General features: G+C 38.0%; 1 protein-coding gene across 3 annotated transcripts in view; it reads right to left on the bottom strand.

Moving 5' to 3' along the window:
• Positions 1–18,594, bottom strand: part of BCL11A (B-cell CLL/lymphoma 11A) — a 133,155-nt gene that overhangs the window by 107,949 nt on the left and 6,612 nt on the right. For all 3 annotated transcript variants that reach the window (XM_018555892.1, XM_018555884.1, XM_018555900.1), the window contains exon 2: positions 15,123–15,452. In XM_018555892.1, coding sequence (XP_018411394.1) covers positions 15,123–15,452 — 330 coding nt within the window. The remainder of the gene's footprint in view (positions 1–15,122; positions 15,453–18,594) is intronic.

Genomic DNA, 18,594 nt, shown 5'->3' with positions numbered 1-18,594 from the left:
TGATCTAATAGCTTGTGCATGTTGCTTAGTTAAGATACTGTAGGTATGATTTTCAGTTGCACAGATGCCTATGATCATGGTTTACCAGACATGCATCCATTGTAGATGAATATTTGCGGACAGGGTTGAAATGATAGTGGGATGATTACTGCAACACACGACATTCACTCCTATGAGATCAATAACCAGTTACTACACAATGGAGAAACTATTGCCTGACTGATCATAGGAATCAACAACCAATCATGAGCAGGACATGTCACTCTCACCATGTGCATGAAAAGCGTACCTATATAGCTTGGGCTGCTTCCATATATAATGCACGCCAATGCTCAGATGTGCTACCACATTATATAGAGCAAAAAAGTTCTGAATGAATATATAAATATAAAATATAAATATATATAAAATAAATATAAAATGTACGCAGAATTTAGAAGTAATAAAGTAACTTATGATAATTTACCCCACTAAGGTATAATAAGATGGTAGTTAAACAGGTGGTGCTTACAAGAAGAAGCGTACAAGAAAGCAAGAATGAAAGAATTAGCCCTAAAGCCCTAAAGCATAAAGCACTATTGCAAAACAACCAAAAATGTACTTCTTTCTTTATTATAACCTAACACAGCAATGGGATGTTGCATATACTGTGTTTGCACGGTCAGCTGAGCTTATATTTTTGACAAAGGAACTGGCTACTGTTCAGAGAAGTGAAACTTAAGTTATATCGTACATGTAACTTTAAATATCTGCTGTGGTGGCTCTGGACAGTCAAATACAAACCATGTCTCAAGCTACCTTTTAGAAACTGAGATTTGCATGTACTAGACAAACCATGTGAGACAAAATCAGTTATTACTGCCGTTTAGTAACTCTTTTTGAGGAAGTAGCACCATCAATCAATATCACAGTTTCGAAAGTATGTATGTTCCAGCTAATATTAATTCTGGCCGTTATTAAATTTTGCCTGCTAGAAATAACTGTTACATTATTATTGGGAAATGATTAGAATTGTCAGTAATGGTAGTGTCGCCCAATAAAATTCTCCTATTTACTTTCTCATCTATACTAAAATCAAGACAGGGAGAAGCTGACTGGCTGCTGTAGGCAACACAGAGATGGTTGTTGCAGACACTTTTATACGTTGAATGATGCTCTTCATACCCATTTAGCACTCACAGAAAAGAGAAGGATTTGTCAAGTAGAGATTTTCCATCATGTCAAAAACATATACATTTCCCAGTCAATGCAAATTGCTCAGTTTATCAAAGTGCTTGCTGTTATTGGGCTGTGTATGGGCACCATCAGTGTGTTGACAATTACCAAGCCACTGTACATGCTGTGAGAACAGTGAAAGAGTACATTAGTTCTGCCCTGTTGTACACAGGGGTTGACTGCAGTCATGTAGATGTGGAATGATGTGGAGCATGTATTAGGTGTAACTAAAAATCTGCATACAAAAAGAAACTTGATTTATAGTAAATGTATTAGGATACCCCCTAATAGGCCAGTTATACATTTTATATGGGATAGGGCAGGGAGCAATTGCTCATCTCCACTAGAATCACATGCAATTAAACCAGTTTTGCAATAGAACAGCCACAGTAGGATAAAGTTTATATATGGAAACATATGCAAGTTATCTTCTGTCAACCAATTCCAAAACTTCACTACTTTTATTGTCGGGTGACTTATTGCCATAACTGTCTACAAGCTACCTGCCGTGCAGGCCTTTCACAAATTTGGCCACAAAGACAGTTCTGACTGATCATGTTGATGATTCAATAGAAATGAATGTAGCTCTTCCAGAGACAACTTAGCAGGAAATAAGAGAAAGTGCAATTTAGTAGAGAGATCATATATCAGAAAAAGTTAAATGCCAGGCTAGTTATCTTCTTACTCACTATAGTTCAACAGTACACCAATCTCATTTAAATTCCACCTAAACCATGTTATCCCATGTGTAGTATGTATAGGGTAATATCAATGACCCATATAGTTGTTGCTCTCATAATTGTGTTTAACAAGCCTAAGTGTTAGCTAAATATTGTATGTGAATCCCCTACATTTGAGTAAGACCCTCAAGAGAATATACACAGCATACTTCTTTGTTAACATCCAGTTTGATATGGAAAACAGAATGAGGTCGATAAGGATCCTCCCATTTGAATGTGTTAGCGAAATGTGTGAGGTATAAATGCAACCAATTCTCAGACTAAATTTATCCAGGAGGGAAACCGCCTCTGCCTTTTTTTACAGATGTACCTTATCTCCTGTGGATTTTCAAGTAATTGGTGCAATTAGCTACCAGAACAATACGATTATCAATAGCTGCAGCAGTGCCATAAAAGGTATTGACTTGGTTGGAGTTCCTATCAGGAGTATAACATTTAAGCATCACCAACATAGATACCAACATACGGTACTATTTTTGGTTTTACCTAATTTTATACAATCTGATTTAACTGTAGTGTTGGAAAGGCCAACAGAACCAATATCCTGGGAAATCCATTGACTAGCTGTTGACTGTTGCTAGGCATACATAGACCAATATTTTGTTCGATATAATGAACAATCTTATATTTGTCTGCTTGCCAAACATTTGGAGACACACAAGTTTCTTAGTTTTTAAAACTTAACATTTCATCATGCTATACAGACCTCACTTCTACAGCAGTGTGAAGCCTGCCGGAGGTTCGGCTCAGCCGATCCAGATGTTGGATCGGCTGAGTCGAACTCCTTCTGCACTTCGGATCAGCCGAACATGCTGAGCATGTTCGGCTGTTTCGAAGCCACACGAAGCAAGCCGATGTACGGCTGATTTCAGCCGATATACGGCTGAAATCAGCCGTACCAGCCTGAAGTGAATAGCCGAACAGTGTTCGGCTCACTTCACTTCTGATCGGTCATTCACTCGGCTGCCCTCGGCAGCTTTGTGAATAGACCCCTTAGACTCTTGGGGGTTGATTTCCTAAAGGCAAATAGACTGTTCACTTTGCAAGGGAATTTGCACTTTACAAGGGACGTTTCCCTTAGCTTAGTGAATGAGGCGAAGCTCTGCTGACTTCCATTATCCAATCATGTGCAAGCAAAAATTCTGTTGTTTTCTTTACTTTCCTTGGATTTTGCAAAGTGAAATGTCACTGCATTCCCCAAGGTAAGGGAAACTTCCCCTGCAATGTGCAAATTCTCTTGCAAAGTGAGTGCCCTATTTGCCTTTAGAAATCAACACCTTACTGTCAAAACTTGTCCACTGAATGAATTGTTTCCACATTTTTATAAGCCTATTTTTAGCAGTGCCTTGGTACAACAGAAATGTCCCAACATTTCTAATGACTTCCATAAGGAGTGCTCAATTTGTGGGTAGTTGAAATATTTTTTGATGATCGTTGTGACCAAACTGTCAACAAATGACTGAAAAATATGACATATTACAATGACCTGAGGACCAGTCAAACTTTGACCAAAGCTCAATTCAAATTCCAAGCACAACCAACTACTAGGGTAGGAAGCCCCAGATTTTCCGTTACAAAACTTGAGAAAGTTGGGCATTATGTTCCAAATTATGTTAGCTGCAGAATAAAGTAGGTATGCCATTTTGCAGCATGACATGCCATTACATTGAAACTGTTCAGAGTAATTTGCACATTTTTGAGTTACTGTACAGTTGCCATAATCACAAAGTGCTGAAGTGGTGTATTTTTCTATAAATCTACAAGTTCATGCATTATTGCTCTATAGCCTCAGTTGTAGATTAATAGATACTCAGGATTAACATGGGTGATTAAAGATTTATAAGGATATATCAATAGAGATTTGTAGTCAATCAAATGCATGTGATTACATTGCTCTAAAGGACAGAAAGAGTTAACAGCTCCGCTATCCAAAGTGTCAGTAAATCACAGTCTAGCTGTCTTTGTGCATATTTTACACTGTCTGTGCCAGACACATTTGTTTCCTGAAACACTGATGAGATGGTAGAGGCCTGTAGTCCAAGCACTGACTCGTGGGCTGGGATGATACACTCTACCTTTTCTACCCCATGCACACTGACCGCTCTTCATTACTAGAGAAGACATTGCTCCACAGTATGAGCTGCAGGATCCTGTCATCTCACTCAGTGCCAGCCAGTCTCACTCACCAGTGCTCTCGCATTTGAATTTTACACTTACATTTCATAACATTTCCATTAAGTGAGATTTATTTGATGCCGAGATGAGATGTAGACCTTCCTTTATGCATCTTAAGCCTAACAGTTCTCAACACTTGTTAATTTTCAATCCACTATCTTTTACACCTTTTCTCTAAAGACTGCATATATGTTTACAACATACCTTTCTAACAAAGCCTTGACGTTCTCTACTTTGGTCATAATTTATACACCACGGAGAAAAAAAAAAAATTGCAAAACAGATAGTATTGCTTTTAGCAGTATCTAGGGTTTAGATTTTCAATGCCTTGAGAAAGAATCTCAATTTCATCTATGCAAGTCATAGATAGGATCTAAATGTATAACAAACAGTAGAGCAGCGACAAGAGCATCCTTGTATAGTCACGACTCTCACAATAAAGTCAGAAAATAACTCCAGTGTGCAACCAGTATTTTTTTTTAGCAATTTAAACTTAAGTGAAACCAATTTAGCACATTAGCTCAGGGAAGATGAGCTTCTCAACAGGCGCTATTACGTGTTTTAAATGACCAATTTGATTTGAAATAAAAATCCATGCAAAAAAAAATAAAAAATGAAAAAATAAAAAATCCTCCAGACATCTTTTTCAGCCACAGGTCTTCAATACATAGAATCCCTCCCAGTGGTAAAGTTATTGTATAAGGAACCAGATCTCAGCAATAGTTTACATGGACTCTATCAGAGCCAAGACAAAAGACTACACACAGACAATAGCTTGCAATGCAAATGCATCAAGAATGGGCCACAATTCTTAACCTGCCAAAAACGTTTCCCCTTTTGCAGCGTCTGCAGAAAACTACAGCCGTCTTACCAGGGGAGAAGAAAGAAGAAAAATGTCACAAAGGGAGGTTGAAATATTTCTAAAAATTAAGCAATTAACTTTTAGGCAGAATTCAGCAAGCGATCGTGATAGACTGTTCTGCATAAAAAGCAGAAGTCGTGATCCTCGATCTCAGACCCGCGGCCCGCACAAAGGAGGCAGCCCCTGCACAATGCCTGCTGTCAGCAAGTGAATTATTTTTATACAGGAATTTTTATCTCTATTGTACAAACAAGTATGTGCCTGCACTGACTTGTTAAGCAATCCACTTGTATTGAGAATAAGAAATGCTTTCTTTCTTCTTGCTTTCGCCTCCTCTACTCATCACATAGCCTTACCATCGGAAGAAAATGTAGTCTTTGAAGCTTTTGAAAGGTTTGGTAAAAAAAAAAAAAAAAAGTTGTTTTTTAAAAAGAGCAAAAAATATTTTTTTTAATATTGGGTTTTATATCCTTTTTTACAATATACTTTTTTTTTCTTTAGATTTATATAGTTAACTACGTTGGCAACATTTTCAACAGTGAAATTATTTATTTTTTGTTCCTACATCATTTCTTTTAGTTACAGCGTTTGAATGACTGATCGCAACAATGGCATAACATTTTTTAGACCGTACATACTGGCTTGTGTGAAGTTAAAATATGAGATTGCTACTTGCATGTAACAAAAACTATAGGTAAATAACGCGGCTTCTGTCATTTTTTATTAAGAGCATTGCCTGGGGTCTGTTGTTTCTATCTAGAGGTAACAAATGCAATTGTCAAAAAAGCAATGTACATATATAATATAGTTGTTGCCATTTGTGGCCTTCAAATGGGTCTTTACTAACCCATTAGGTAAAGACATCCTTTCATTTTCTAATTACTTTCTAATATACTGCAGATATTTCTAACATAAACATTACAACATTATGGAGGAAACAAAGAGGACCTGTAAGAAGTCAGTCCATGCCTTGCCTTGTGTGTGAGTGCAATAAACACTTTGAACCTTCAAAAGTTGTAAGCGGATGAATTTTTGAGAAAGATCTTTTTTCAGGAAGGTTCTCTTGAGTGGTAAGGAACTAAAGGCCGTATAAAAAGGATGAGGCATGTTAGTTTCAAACACACCTCTTCGTGCCTACACATCTGTGCAAGGGAATTTTTTGGGGGGAGTTGTTAAAACTAGACTCTGAAATTTGCTAAGGGTGAGCCAAAAGTCAGCGCATAACACAAACTGCTGTTTTACATTTTACAGCCACAGAAGCTCAATAAAATACTGTTCTATTTTGCACACTAGCATTGTGAAACTTCATTTTTTAACTTATAGACTTTGTAAAGATGCTGGTTATCTTTGAAACTGATATACACTTATGTACATTTTATAACTGAAGTTCTCCACTACATTTTTATGTATATTTTATAGACCTTTATGCTTTGTGCATACATTTACTATGGTGGCATATACAAATATACACATTCTCCGAAAGTCTCTTGTGGATATTTTCCTAGTCTAGACCAAGCCTGTGTGACTCTGTGCCTCTCGGATGGCTTTGTCCTTGTTAAAATATTCCATTTCATTGTCTAAAATGCTCTCCATAGTCTGGTTCAAACACACCATATGCAGCTTTGTGATTGACAAGCATTTGTCCAGTTAACACCCTGGAGCACCCTAGTCACAAACAGGTTCCATTATGGCCCAACGTGGATTCACAAGAGCATACGACACTGTAAAAACACTGTTAACGCTCTTTTAACTAAGCAAACTGGGAAGGGGGCGAATGTGTTCAAGTGTGTTTTATTATAAGCATGCCTCTTTCTTCTTTGTACACTCTGTTAATTTGGTCCATCTGCCAACGAAGATGTTCTGCCTGCAAAATGGGCATATTGCTAAAACTCCTTCCCATCATTAAACAAAGGAAATGAAAGTGTCTAATGAAAACACCAACCTTTCAGCATTAGAGGGTGGGAGGTAGCTGTTGTGAAACTAGACAAAAATTGCAAAAGATGGAATATTGTTGAAGCTACTCGAATAAGTCATACTAAAAACCGATGGCATTTTGTCAAGTTTTGTAACATGTTTTTAATGCTTGCAATCTTTACAAATAAAGTTTGAAACTGTTTATGCTTTACCCACTGCAAACTATAGTCATAACATCGCCAATTCAAAAAAATCAGCCTTGGACAGGAAGAAAAAGAAGGGTAACTTGCCCAGATGAAAAAGGAACCAGGCATATTGATAATTTTAACAACCCTGTCACTCGCACTGGGCTAAGGATTGTACAATTCCCCGGACTGCCTGCACATTAGAATTTCTGCCTGTAGCTGTGTACAGCTCTATTACAGAGGAAGGTGAGTGCAGCATTGACATTCTGCTGTTGCCACTGCCAGGAAATTTGCATGCACTGATATCAACTCACTGAAGGCTTGTCTTGGGTGCAGTAACTTATATTTCATACACAAATCAAAATTGTGCACTGCCACACAGCAGTAATGCAGCGTTATCCTAATGCACCTGCAACTTTTCCTATTCATGTCCAGTTCAGTGCCACTTGGGAAACCACAAATACGACTAATGCAATTCTGGTTTCTCAAACTTGGTGAACAACAAAAACCTTTCCAAACTGTGCTTTAATGTTTATTGGATATAGAAAGGCCTGATGTGTGCAGAAAGAAAGCCTGCTGATAAAACAAAACAAAAAACAACATATTATACTTGCAACTGGCCCTCGTTTTCAGTACAAGTCGCCAGAGTATGCAAGAAGAGTTGACTACGTTCCACGAAACTCTCCTTTTCTGTACTCCATCATGTTTAAAGATAATGTGTTTTTAAGTTGATATACGGTATATTATATAACAAGTATTGACACAACATTTATATAAATAATTGATTGGGGTATATTTTTCTCTTTGTACATTCAGGATAATATAGTTCATGATAGGACTTGTATATCAGATAGGCCATAGTTTTCCTAAAAGTGATTACTAAATGTTGGCAACTATGCCACATCAGCCTCAAGAGAGTCTACAAGAAGACGTGGTGGGCACTCGGGCACTCAGACACACAGGAGATTTGCATATTAGAGCTAACACAACCATCCTAATTGACATAAAGTTATTCTTGCTACTGTATGAAATCAGAAAGTCTGATCTGGTGTGTCCATAATGTTTTGCTATAATAAAATCATTTAATGCGAACATCTGACAGCAATCCAACAATAAGGTTCAATTGTGCTGATCATTACTGGAATATACAGATTTAAACACATGAACTGTCCAAATCGGAACGAAGAGTCAGTCTAAGCAAATGTATCACTAAGTTGATCCAGTCATAAACAACCATCTCCAGACCCTGAAGGGATCTGTTTGGGAGCACATAGGAAATGCATCAATGTGTGCTCAGCTACAAATAACCTAAATAGGAAAGACATGCAATAAGATCTCCAGTGAGGATAAGGGTGTATTAGGTGTGCATCTGGGCGTGAATAAAAGAGGAACAAACCCTCTATCTAATCACATAACTGCCAGCCTACCCATGGCACAAACAGAACGTCCACCAGCAGAAAGCAAATAAAGATGCTTACTGATTAGATCTCATAGTAAGTGGTGGCACACTGCCAAGCCATGTCCAGCTTGATGCTAAGCGTCTTTTATTGCAAAAAATTGGTACCCTAGCATGCAAGTGCCAACTACGTTGCTGGCGAAACGGTGCCTAATTCAATATGAAAGAAGCCATCGCTCCTGCCTTTGGAATAATCAGCTACTTCAGCGTCTCCAAAGGGCATCTCGATTTTTTTTAGGTTTCACGTAAAAAATGCACCCGTGGTTGTTGAACATAAAGATTGTCAATCACATGGCAGGGAAATCAATTTTGTTTACGTGGGGTAAATCAGAAATCCTGACTGAAGCATTGGCGTGCCTCATTGCAACTCCTTCACAAATGTTATCATTGTCTCTGCTGACAGTCCCTCCCACGGCACAGCATTGTAGCTTTAGATTAAAAGTGCTCATAGATAAATGATAATTGTAATGTGAGAGCTTAGTAATGCTTTCTACACCCATACCCTACAATTATGGACAAGCTAGGCAGCACTAATACGAAGAAAAAAAAAGAAAAAAAAAAGTTTGACTTGAAACTATCTAATTCCGTATTTAGAATTTCACACCTTAACCAAATGTCATTGAATCTCTCTATTTTCCGAATTAATAAGGAGGAGCACTTTTTTTTTTTTGTATCTCAAAGACAAACCTGCGCAGTGATGCAGCCATCATTATCATTTTGCAGTCTTTCAAATTAACTATTTATCAGCATTTTGAAGAATGCGCACACTATTACAGAGACATAATCATATACAATAGCCTAATAATAAATACGTGTGCAGTTGACCATAGCAACCAGATTGCAGCAGTCAGCATAATGAAAGATCATTTCTAACTGACTGCTGTGCGTTACCACACTTTAAATATTGCTCTTGGTCTTATTAAATAATACAGTATTGTGTTCTGATAAACACTCTATATATTCCTGTTAGTGCAACCGATGTGTTACGATAATTAACCCAATCAATGCTGGAAAAGCAGCTGCATCTCCTGCCCTCTCAAGGCGATAGTAAATCTTCCCTGTGTAGACAGCTAACATCATGTCCCCTGTTTAGAAACATCATTCCTAAGCTACAATTAGTATGTGTGTGATTTCCTATGCATTTTTCAGACATTCTATGTTATATTTACAATGCAGCAGGGCCTCTATAATGACTGCATGTTAATTAAATCAATTCAAGCCATAGATGTAGGGAGGTCTTTTTTCCTCTTTTTGAGATAAATGTAGTATTTTTGGCAGCATGCCAAAAAAACAGAAGGCTGCGTTCTATCATTTTAGAGTGTATAGATCAGAAAACAATTGTATAAGTGAAAGCTGTTTGAACTGATTTGGCGTAAAGAATATTCATGTCCGTGCATATACATCTCTAAGTGATCTTGTAAAAATGTGTTGTTTTACTCCCAGTTATAAGGAAAGTTCTGCCAATGAAGCAGCGTCCGTGTGATAACAGAGATCTGGAAAATGTGTCTTTCCTGACAACTAGTAGAAGATAATAATGCCTTGTTACTATTACAGAGGTTGTACCTGTCTGTTTAAACAAAGCCAGTAGCTGATTGCAGCTTTTGAGTTGGCACACTATGGTATTAATCTAAAGAATATAGATAAACATAACAGGTCGTGAAGGTACACCTAGCAAGATGGGCTCTAAACTACCTAACAAATGGTTGGCCATACACAGGCAGATTTCTCATCACAGCAACGGGTTGTGTGAGATTTGCCCATCCTCACTCGGAACTGGAAGCTTAAACCTATCTTTTCTCTGACTCCACTAACGTGCACATACAGGGGACACACGACGCAAGGTCTGTTCCCCTACAGAAAACGAGCTCAGAAATGCTAGTTATCTCTTTGTACTTAACCCCTCCAGTTCACAAGCAAAATCAGTTGCTCAAATCAATTGCGCCATAGTATAAGTGATCATTTATATTGTAACTACTTAACCAAGATACAGGATACAGCTATAGGTATAGTAAACAGACAGCTTGATGAACTGACTCTTCACTTGAAATACTTAATCGGATTATAGGAATTTCTATGTTTCTAAATTCCCCTGAAGCTGATTGAGTACATCTTGCACACACAGGCTGGGGTAAAATTTACTCCACTGGTATTTCAGCCCCATGGTGCTCTCCATTCCATGCCCTACACAAGTGAGGAACAACTAAAGAACCTGTCTCAAGGCCTGTAATGCCAACCCTGAAGTGAAGTGAATTTTATTTTGAATCACGAAAGAACAGCAAGTGGTCGAAAACATAACAAAGCTTATTTAATAACATATTGCAAAAGAAGAGGGTGCGGAAGCCAATGACGGCCAATAAGGTTTTAGTAGTCACGCTTAAAACTAACCCAACTTGAAACTACTTTCTGGTTGTTCCCTTTTGCTTTCTGTTCTTTTCCCATACTTACTGCCCTCTGAATTGCCTTATCGATAAAAAGTTAGACCTTATTTAAAGAAATATCTCTTTACAGACATATCTGTACATAAGGCTTGCACGACCTGTGGGTGTTACATAGTGAAGGACATACAAGATCCCGAATGCTTGGCATGCTGGCACTTTTAACTCCCTGGAGTAGGTGGAATTCTACCTAAGTGTTCATCAATGCTAGCTGAACTTGAACCCAACTTAGGCATCTAATTAAGTCGGTTTTTTTAATCATATCCCACACTGGATCTTGATGCAAAATGTTTTTGGGATTGAAGAGCAACTTATGACTTTTAGTAGGTGACCCACTAGGGTATTTTTTTAAAATAGTCATCTTAATTAAGTTGTTTTTTGGGGGGAATTGAAGTGGAACTCAATCCCAGTGATTTTGATTTTCAGTAGGTTTAGTGAGTGATTTCTAGTAAGTGACCCACTAGGGTTAATTTTACATATTCATTTTTACACACAAATAGATAAAAACAATAGAATTCCTGTAATTAAACAGAGCTTCGCATTAGAACCACCAATTTCGACGGTCTTATTAGTAGCCTTATTTAACCACATGAATCTAATTGTCTATATATCTAAACACTAGACCTGTCACAAACCCCATGTTTGTCAGTATCTGGATCTGCGGAAGGATGTATTCTGTATTTTGCACCTGATAGCACAATCCTAAAATCTATTACAACATTTAAAAGGGGCGTATTTATGAAGCAATGAATCTGACATTCACCAAACATGCAGGTGAATCTTCCTGGAGCATGTGTTTTTAATGACAGTGATTGATTCACCACCAGTTAATGTTTGGTAAAAGTCAATTTTATTGCTTTATAAATATGCCCCTTAGTGTAAAAATTACACAGAACGCCATTTACTGAATGATTACGTGTTCAGAATTTGCTTGGTAAATTATGTTTGAAATAATCCCTGAAGGAACTAGGCTATATTTTTCAATGAATCCAAATCTCTCGATTGAAACTATTAATGGAGCAAAGGCCGTAGATGCAGAAACCTTAAGAAAATTACAGTTAGGTAAAAAAAAATGTCAAGAGTTGCTATATACGTAGAAGTAATAGAAGCAAACTGACACAAACTGTAAAGACAGATCCACCCAAGACATCTATCTGGTACAGTAGCATCAAACCCAGCATATGGAATTTATCAATTGAGTGACCTGTTTGGGACAATGGCAAGGAGTCTGCTTTTAATTCCTTCTTGACAGATACTGTGTTTTGTCTTTTAAACAGAGCTCTCCAATATGTAAATACGATGTTACATCACTCTAGCGTTACTCCATATTTGGTCATTTAGAATGACTTTGGATCTCTAAAGGCTACAGATCCCTTCCACCAAGCTCTGGCTTCATTAATCATGAGCTGCTCTTTTGCTGCAGGTCCCTTCAATGAAAGACAGCAATTGGAAATGGTCACTGGAAACTTGGCCTTCAGGATAGGAAAGAAGCTTAACCCTAAACACACACACACAAAAGCAGCAAACCAGTGCTACCATTCTTTCACACAGGGATCTACGCACATTACAAGCTCTACCTGCACTCTTTTGTCACACACAACTAAAGATCTTTTTCATCCCAAATGACCTGCAGATGTTTATACTGAATGACTTACAAATACAGAACTGGTTTATTGTCCTTGTTGTAGATCGCACAAGGCTATACAGTCATACATTTCACTACAAAGATACAATTTACACGCATATTGACAGATTAATACGTCTAAAACCAAACCGGCCAATAAAACTGTATGTGTGAGGCAAAGACAACCGAATATCTGATCAGCTACAATCAGATATTGAACAGTTAGGATTGACAGTTTGGTAGCGCATCTGTCAATGTGGGGGTCATTATCAAGGCAGTGTTATAGCCTCTTGTGTTCCTTAAAGATTCTATGGAGATTTAGATACAAAGGTATATGGCCAAAGCTCAAAAAGCTGTTTCAATAACCTTGTCAGCCAGTTGGATCTGCTGGTTTAAGGCTAGCTTTATACCTGGGACCTGGCATTGGGAATGACTTTCTAAAGTCTGAATCTAGCATGATTGCACATGGATATGCTACTCTCTAGACTCGATATACACATAATTTTACCTCGAGAGGACGATTGCAAGGACAAGTTTGCCATCATCCCATCATATAAAATATGGTGATGTTTATTAAAAAAACACAAGCAGTAATAAAAAAAGTTTTAGCAAGCATACGTATAGTATAGCATAGCATAGCATAGTATAGCATAGCATAGCATAGTAAGCATAATACTGTGGTCCTGATCTGTGGTAATAATATTTGGTCCTGTCAGTTGGATCTGCTGGTTTAAGGCTAGCTTTATACCTGGGACCTGGCATTGGGAATTACTTTTTAAAGTCTGAATCTAGCAGGATTGCACATGGAGATGCTAGTCTCTAGACACGATATACACTTAATTTTATAATGAGAGGACAATTGCAAGGACAAGTTTGCTATCATCCCATCATAATAAATACAGTGATATTTTGGAAAAAATTCAAGCAGTGATAAAAAAAAGTTCCAGCAAGCACACGTATAGTATAGTATAGTATAGTAAGCATAATACTGTTATTTGGTCCAAAAGACCCACAAAACTCTAACACTCTGGTTCTTCTCATTACACAATGAGATGAACCCCAATGAATGATTCATTTCAACACAAGTCTGCCACCCAGGAAGACTGTGCTTGTCTCCCCTGCGGAACAGGAGCTGGTAGTATGTGCCAGACACTCCTGTAGCTCACAACGCCATCCATCTTGCAGAGCTGCATTAAGATGTAACTGTTTGATTTTCACACACAGTGACCTGATACTAAATACACTACCCAGTGCTCTTTCTCACACAGTGCCGGGCTGCAGAGTCAATTCACATTTCATTGTCTGTGTCTAAAAGGTTAAAACAACAGATACAAAAGAGAGGGGATCTCATAAAGAGTAATACACTTGTGACCTATTCTTGGGAATGAGGTTTGTCTGGAGTTGAAACGGCAATTGCAGGACTACAGCAGTTTTTTAATATCATTTCCGCAATGCTGAAAACTTCATCGGGTTTTGGAGTCATGTTTTAGGTTCTTAAAGAACAACAACTAAACTAATGGATTCATCGTTAATGTATTTTAAAGCTTTATGTTTTCAATACAACAACACAAAAATCAGTGCTTGGCTGATACTGAAATTTGGTTGTATAAGCCACAAAGAAAATAAAGATACATCTGTCAAAGCCACATCAGAGGTATGGGAAAGCACAGAGAGGCATTTATCATTTGGCTGAAGAGACAGGCTGCAGAGAGCGGCCTTTCCTGTCAAACCAACCTTTTGAAATTTCCAACATGCCCTTAAACTTTTCGAATAAGCATGTCTGTGCGCTTCAGCAACTGCCCTCTTTACTCTGGTCTGGCCAGTCGAAAATGGCATCTTAAAGTCAAGGTCAGGGTGTCACTATGCCATGGGGCTGTGTTTAATTACAGTCTGCATGCTGACAGCCAATATGGATCCAAGGCTAGCTGAAACATGTTTTAACCCTTGCATCACTCACTTTAGGAAAGTCTGTTTTTTTCTACTGGGTTTAAAGAATCAGGACACTTTGTAAAAGTTTAAACTTTACATTTAAATTTTGAAAGGATATGCTGCAAACTAGAAGTAGACACATGCTCATTCCATTAGGCAAATAGCAATGTGCTAAGTGCAGTAAGCCATATCAACAAATCATCTTTCATTGTTGCTGACTTCTGCCAATTACTGAAACATGAAATCTGGTTGCTATGAGTTACTTCCTATGTTATTGCCGATTTGTACTGTCCTGATTGTAACAGAACACCTTACGTCTGATACGTCTTACCAAAAAAAACTCAAGAGAGTTTCTTGCTTTAAAAAGATAAACCTTTGAAGGCATAAAATGTTTGTGCTGCCGATGAATGAGCAGTAATTATACTACATTTGTCAACTCAGAAGCACATATACATAGATGGCATTTTGAGCACTTAGTGCAGAACTATCACACAGAGAGGTCAACTGCAACTTTTTTGTAGCAAGGGTTAGTGTTTTTTCAAGGTACAAAAAGAAACATAGAGTAGCTTTTCACACGTCGGATTTACCTGCTGCATTTTCCTGTTTTGGACAAATTCCTCGAGATGACGTTGACAAACAGTCGTCATCCTCCGGAGTGACCTGGATGCCAACCTCCACAGGAATGGACGCTTTCTTCAGTTCACTTGGCGAAGGCGAGGGCGGCTTATCCACAGCCTTCTCTAAGCAAAGGCTGCCATTGCATTGTTTCCGTTTGTGCTCAATAAAAATAAGAATGTCCCCCAATGGGAAGTTCATCTGACACTGACCACAGGTAAGAAGGTCATGATCCCCTTCTCCAGTTCCCAATGTGCTGTTGTCTGGTTCGTCGTCTGTTAAAATGGCTTCGACAGGTTCGGCTGCGGTGTGGAAAACAAAAGAAAAAAATATCAGTTCTCTTGATAAAAATAAAAAGGGAAAAAAAGAATACAAGCAATGCTACTTACTATGTTCTCTACAGATATCAATGTCTATAGCAGACTGGTGGACCCAACCTAACCTGATAAAATGTCAGGGTTTCACCAGAACTTGCTCCCGTTGTTATGAGTGTGATGAGCTTATGTTATTGTTAAAGCTTGCAAATGTATGCCGCAGAAATACCTATGTAAATGATACCTGGAAAATGATTTAACCCTTGTTGTTTACAATGCCCATAGCCTAATATACTATTTGTAGCTGTCATTGGAATGAGGAAAAAAGAGGCTGACATGTTCTGTATATGAATCACAATAAAGGAAGGGGGAAATACTGACTTCAGCAAAAATCAACTGAAGGTGCATCCTTCGAATACTTCTGAGTGATCGATACAAGTGCAGCAGTTATCAATTTATTTTCAACATGGTCAGGGAAGCTCCTAAAATATATTCCAAACGTGTTTACACTCATGTTTCACCATCATGTGGAAGTCAGTTTGGTCAAGTGAATGCCACATTTCATAACAGTTGATAGGACTCTATTCCTTAAACTTGAAATACCTATTCTAGTGCTGTCAAACTTGACAGATTGTCTGCATGGACTTCCAACTCGTTTTATAAGAAGGCTAAAATAATGCCTACAAAGAAACCCTATTGACAATGTCAGAGCCCTGTCGTTCTTAGAAAGCAACTTAGTGACAATATTTCCCTTTGCAAATAAATGAAAATCCTAACCAGCCAAAAAAAAAAAAGATAGAAAAAAGTGCTCTGCAATTTGTCACATGAAGACAATGGTGACACCACAATGTCAATTAGAGCACAAAGAAAACCCATTTTGAAAATATGAGGGTGCCCAACATAACTATCAAACAGTTAATCACTCTGACCTTCTTAAGAAGACTGCCAATTTCACATTTTAATGAACTTAAAGCCACAGAGAATCAAAAAATAGAATTTAATTTGGTGGAGGACTATTGGAATAGATCTCGGTAAAGTGCAAAAATCTACTGAACTCAGGTTACATTTATTTCAGCCCCACGCAGAGTGAATATTAAAGGGGGAGATCTGGAGTAGCTCCCAGTTGAGCAACATGAAAGACGCAATCGTGATACCTTGCTAAACCTGAGCCTCAACTAGGACAAAGTCTGGCACCCCAGAAGTCTTTGCCTTTAGGACTTCAGACCTTTATATCACCCTTAACATTACAGGGGTTCCACTTGACCACAGTCATATATCTCTTTCTTGACGCCATGCTCGAGTAGGATCACTTAATTCCACGCCGTAATAAATAGATACATAATAGTAAGAAAGCACGTGAATTTTTCTGACAAGCAGAGATGAATTAATTTCACAATTAGGTAGACTATAGAGTTAAGTTAATGAATGACTCGCATGTCAGTTCAAACACTGAATCTGCTAAGTCTTGTAATGGATTAAAGTAAAATCAATAGCAGGTATAAAAATAAACTGAAATTCAATGGCATTCTGGACTGTCAAATCATCGAAGATGTAGGCATGTTAATGAGGCTCAGAATTAGTTAAAAAGACAGGAGCATAAAATAGGTAAAAGTCTACTGAGTGCTGTCACCAGCTTGATTTACAATCAAAACCAGGAAATGAAGTGGTTATTCAGAGGTAGCTGATTACTCCTCCACATTTCACCTAATTAATTTTATAGGAGGCAAAGTTCTTGAAAATAACAAGATGATCAGATGTACAGATATAAAATCCATAACCTTAACATTTCCGGCACACTCAACGTAAATTATATCTAATTAGCTGGGAATACATCCTGATAAATAAGTACAATCAACACATATATTTGGCAACTGATGTATAGAAATAATGCAGGAAAATTATTTCATTATCGAGTGTTGTCATTATTATTAAAATGAGATTCAGTGGCGTCTATGGGTGACAGCTCAGCCACACAACACACGTGTAAGAAAGGTGTATGACCATGAATCCTGCGTTGGATTTCACATGGACGCTGGACTTTGGTTGTATAACGTAAGCCTGGCAAGTCATTGGGTATTAAGGTAAAGTAATAATAGTATTCTGGGGTGTCGATTCTATTCTCTTTGGAAGAAAATACTTGCACTTTCTCATTGATCGTTGGAAGTGCAAAGCAGGGAACAGCTTAACACAATAATAATGTTATCCTGCGCCCGGACTAGTCTGGGATTTGCTAAAAATAATAAAGATCTCGGGCCGGACAGCCACTGTTTTTGATGTGAACTTTGCAAATAATAATGGCACAATGGGAGCTTGAACAGAGGGCTCTATCCCTCCCTCTTCCTCTCTCTGTCCAAACACGTGGATGAAAGGCAAACATGTCAGACAGTCAACAAGGAACCTCTCTGTTTTAGGAAAAACCTGTTTCCCTCCCCTCCCCCCTCTTACACAAGACTTCTTGCTTCCCTTCATCGGAGTTAATAGAGAACAGAACAATGTAAACTTAAAGAAAAAACAAATGTCTAGGACTCGGAATTTCAAAACTCAACTCCGAAAATAAACAGACTATTCCTTAAGTATTAAAAGCAGGATATAAAATGTTAGCTTTAGCATTTTGCTTTCCGCTTAAGCACAAAATTCATTTTAAAATTTAATGTACTGCTAAAACACCTTGTTTGGTTTCTAGGAGGCAAACATTTGCGCCTTCCAGATTTTTATATTTCTAAACCTCAAGTATTTCCTTTAAGAGGACATATACTGCATGTTAACGTATGTATATATGGTTATAAAGCAAGACTGGCAGCCAGAGTGTGAAGGAGCAATGGGTGCAGTTTGCTTCCAAGGTAGTTTAATTCATGGTCCGTATTGCCTCATTTACATAAAGCAACATAAATTGTGGATATGGACAAAGAAATGAGAAGGAGGAAAAATGTGCTTCCCATTCCCCCCCACCATGAAGAAAAACAAATTATGAAAATGTAGGAATATGTGTTGAACTGGTCAGGTTCAAGTTTGTACATGTTTCCTGATCTCTCTCTGCTCCCTAGCGGTCAGGTCTGGTATCACAAAGCGTGTCTTAAGTGAAACCTCATGTTGTCGATCAAGTCCCCCGGAGCTCCCTTGGCAATGGGGA

This window comes from Nanorana parkeri, unplaced genomic scaffold (genome assembly GCF_000935625.1).
Source record: "Nanorana parkeri isolate BGI_ZX_2015 unplaced genomic scaffold, ASM93562v1 scaffold11, whole genome shotgun sequence".
In the NCBI taxonomy this organism is placed as follows: Eukaryota; Metazoa; Chordata; class Amphibia; order Anura; family Dicroglossidae; genus Nanorana; species Nanorana parkeri.
Note: the sequence above shows the minus strand (reverse complement) of the source record. Positions and strands in the feature narration are given on the sequence as shown.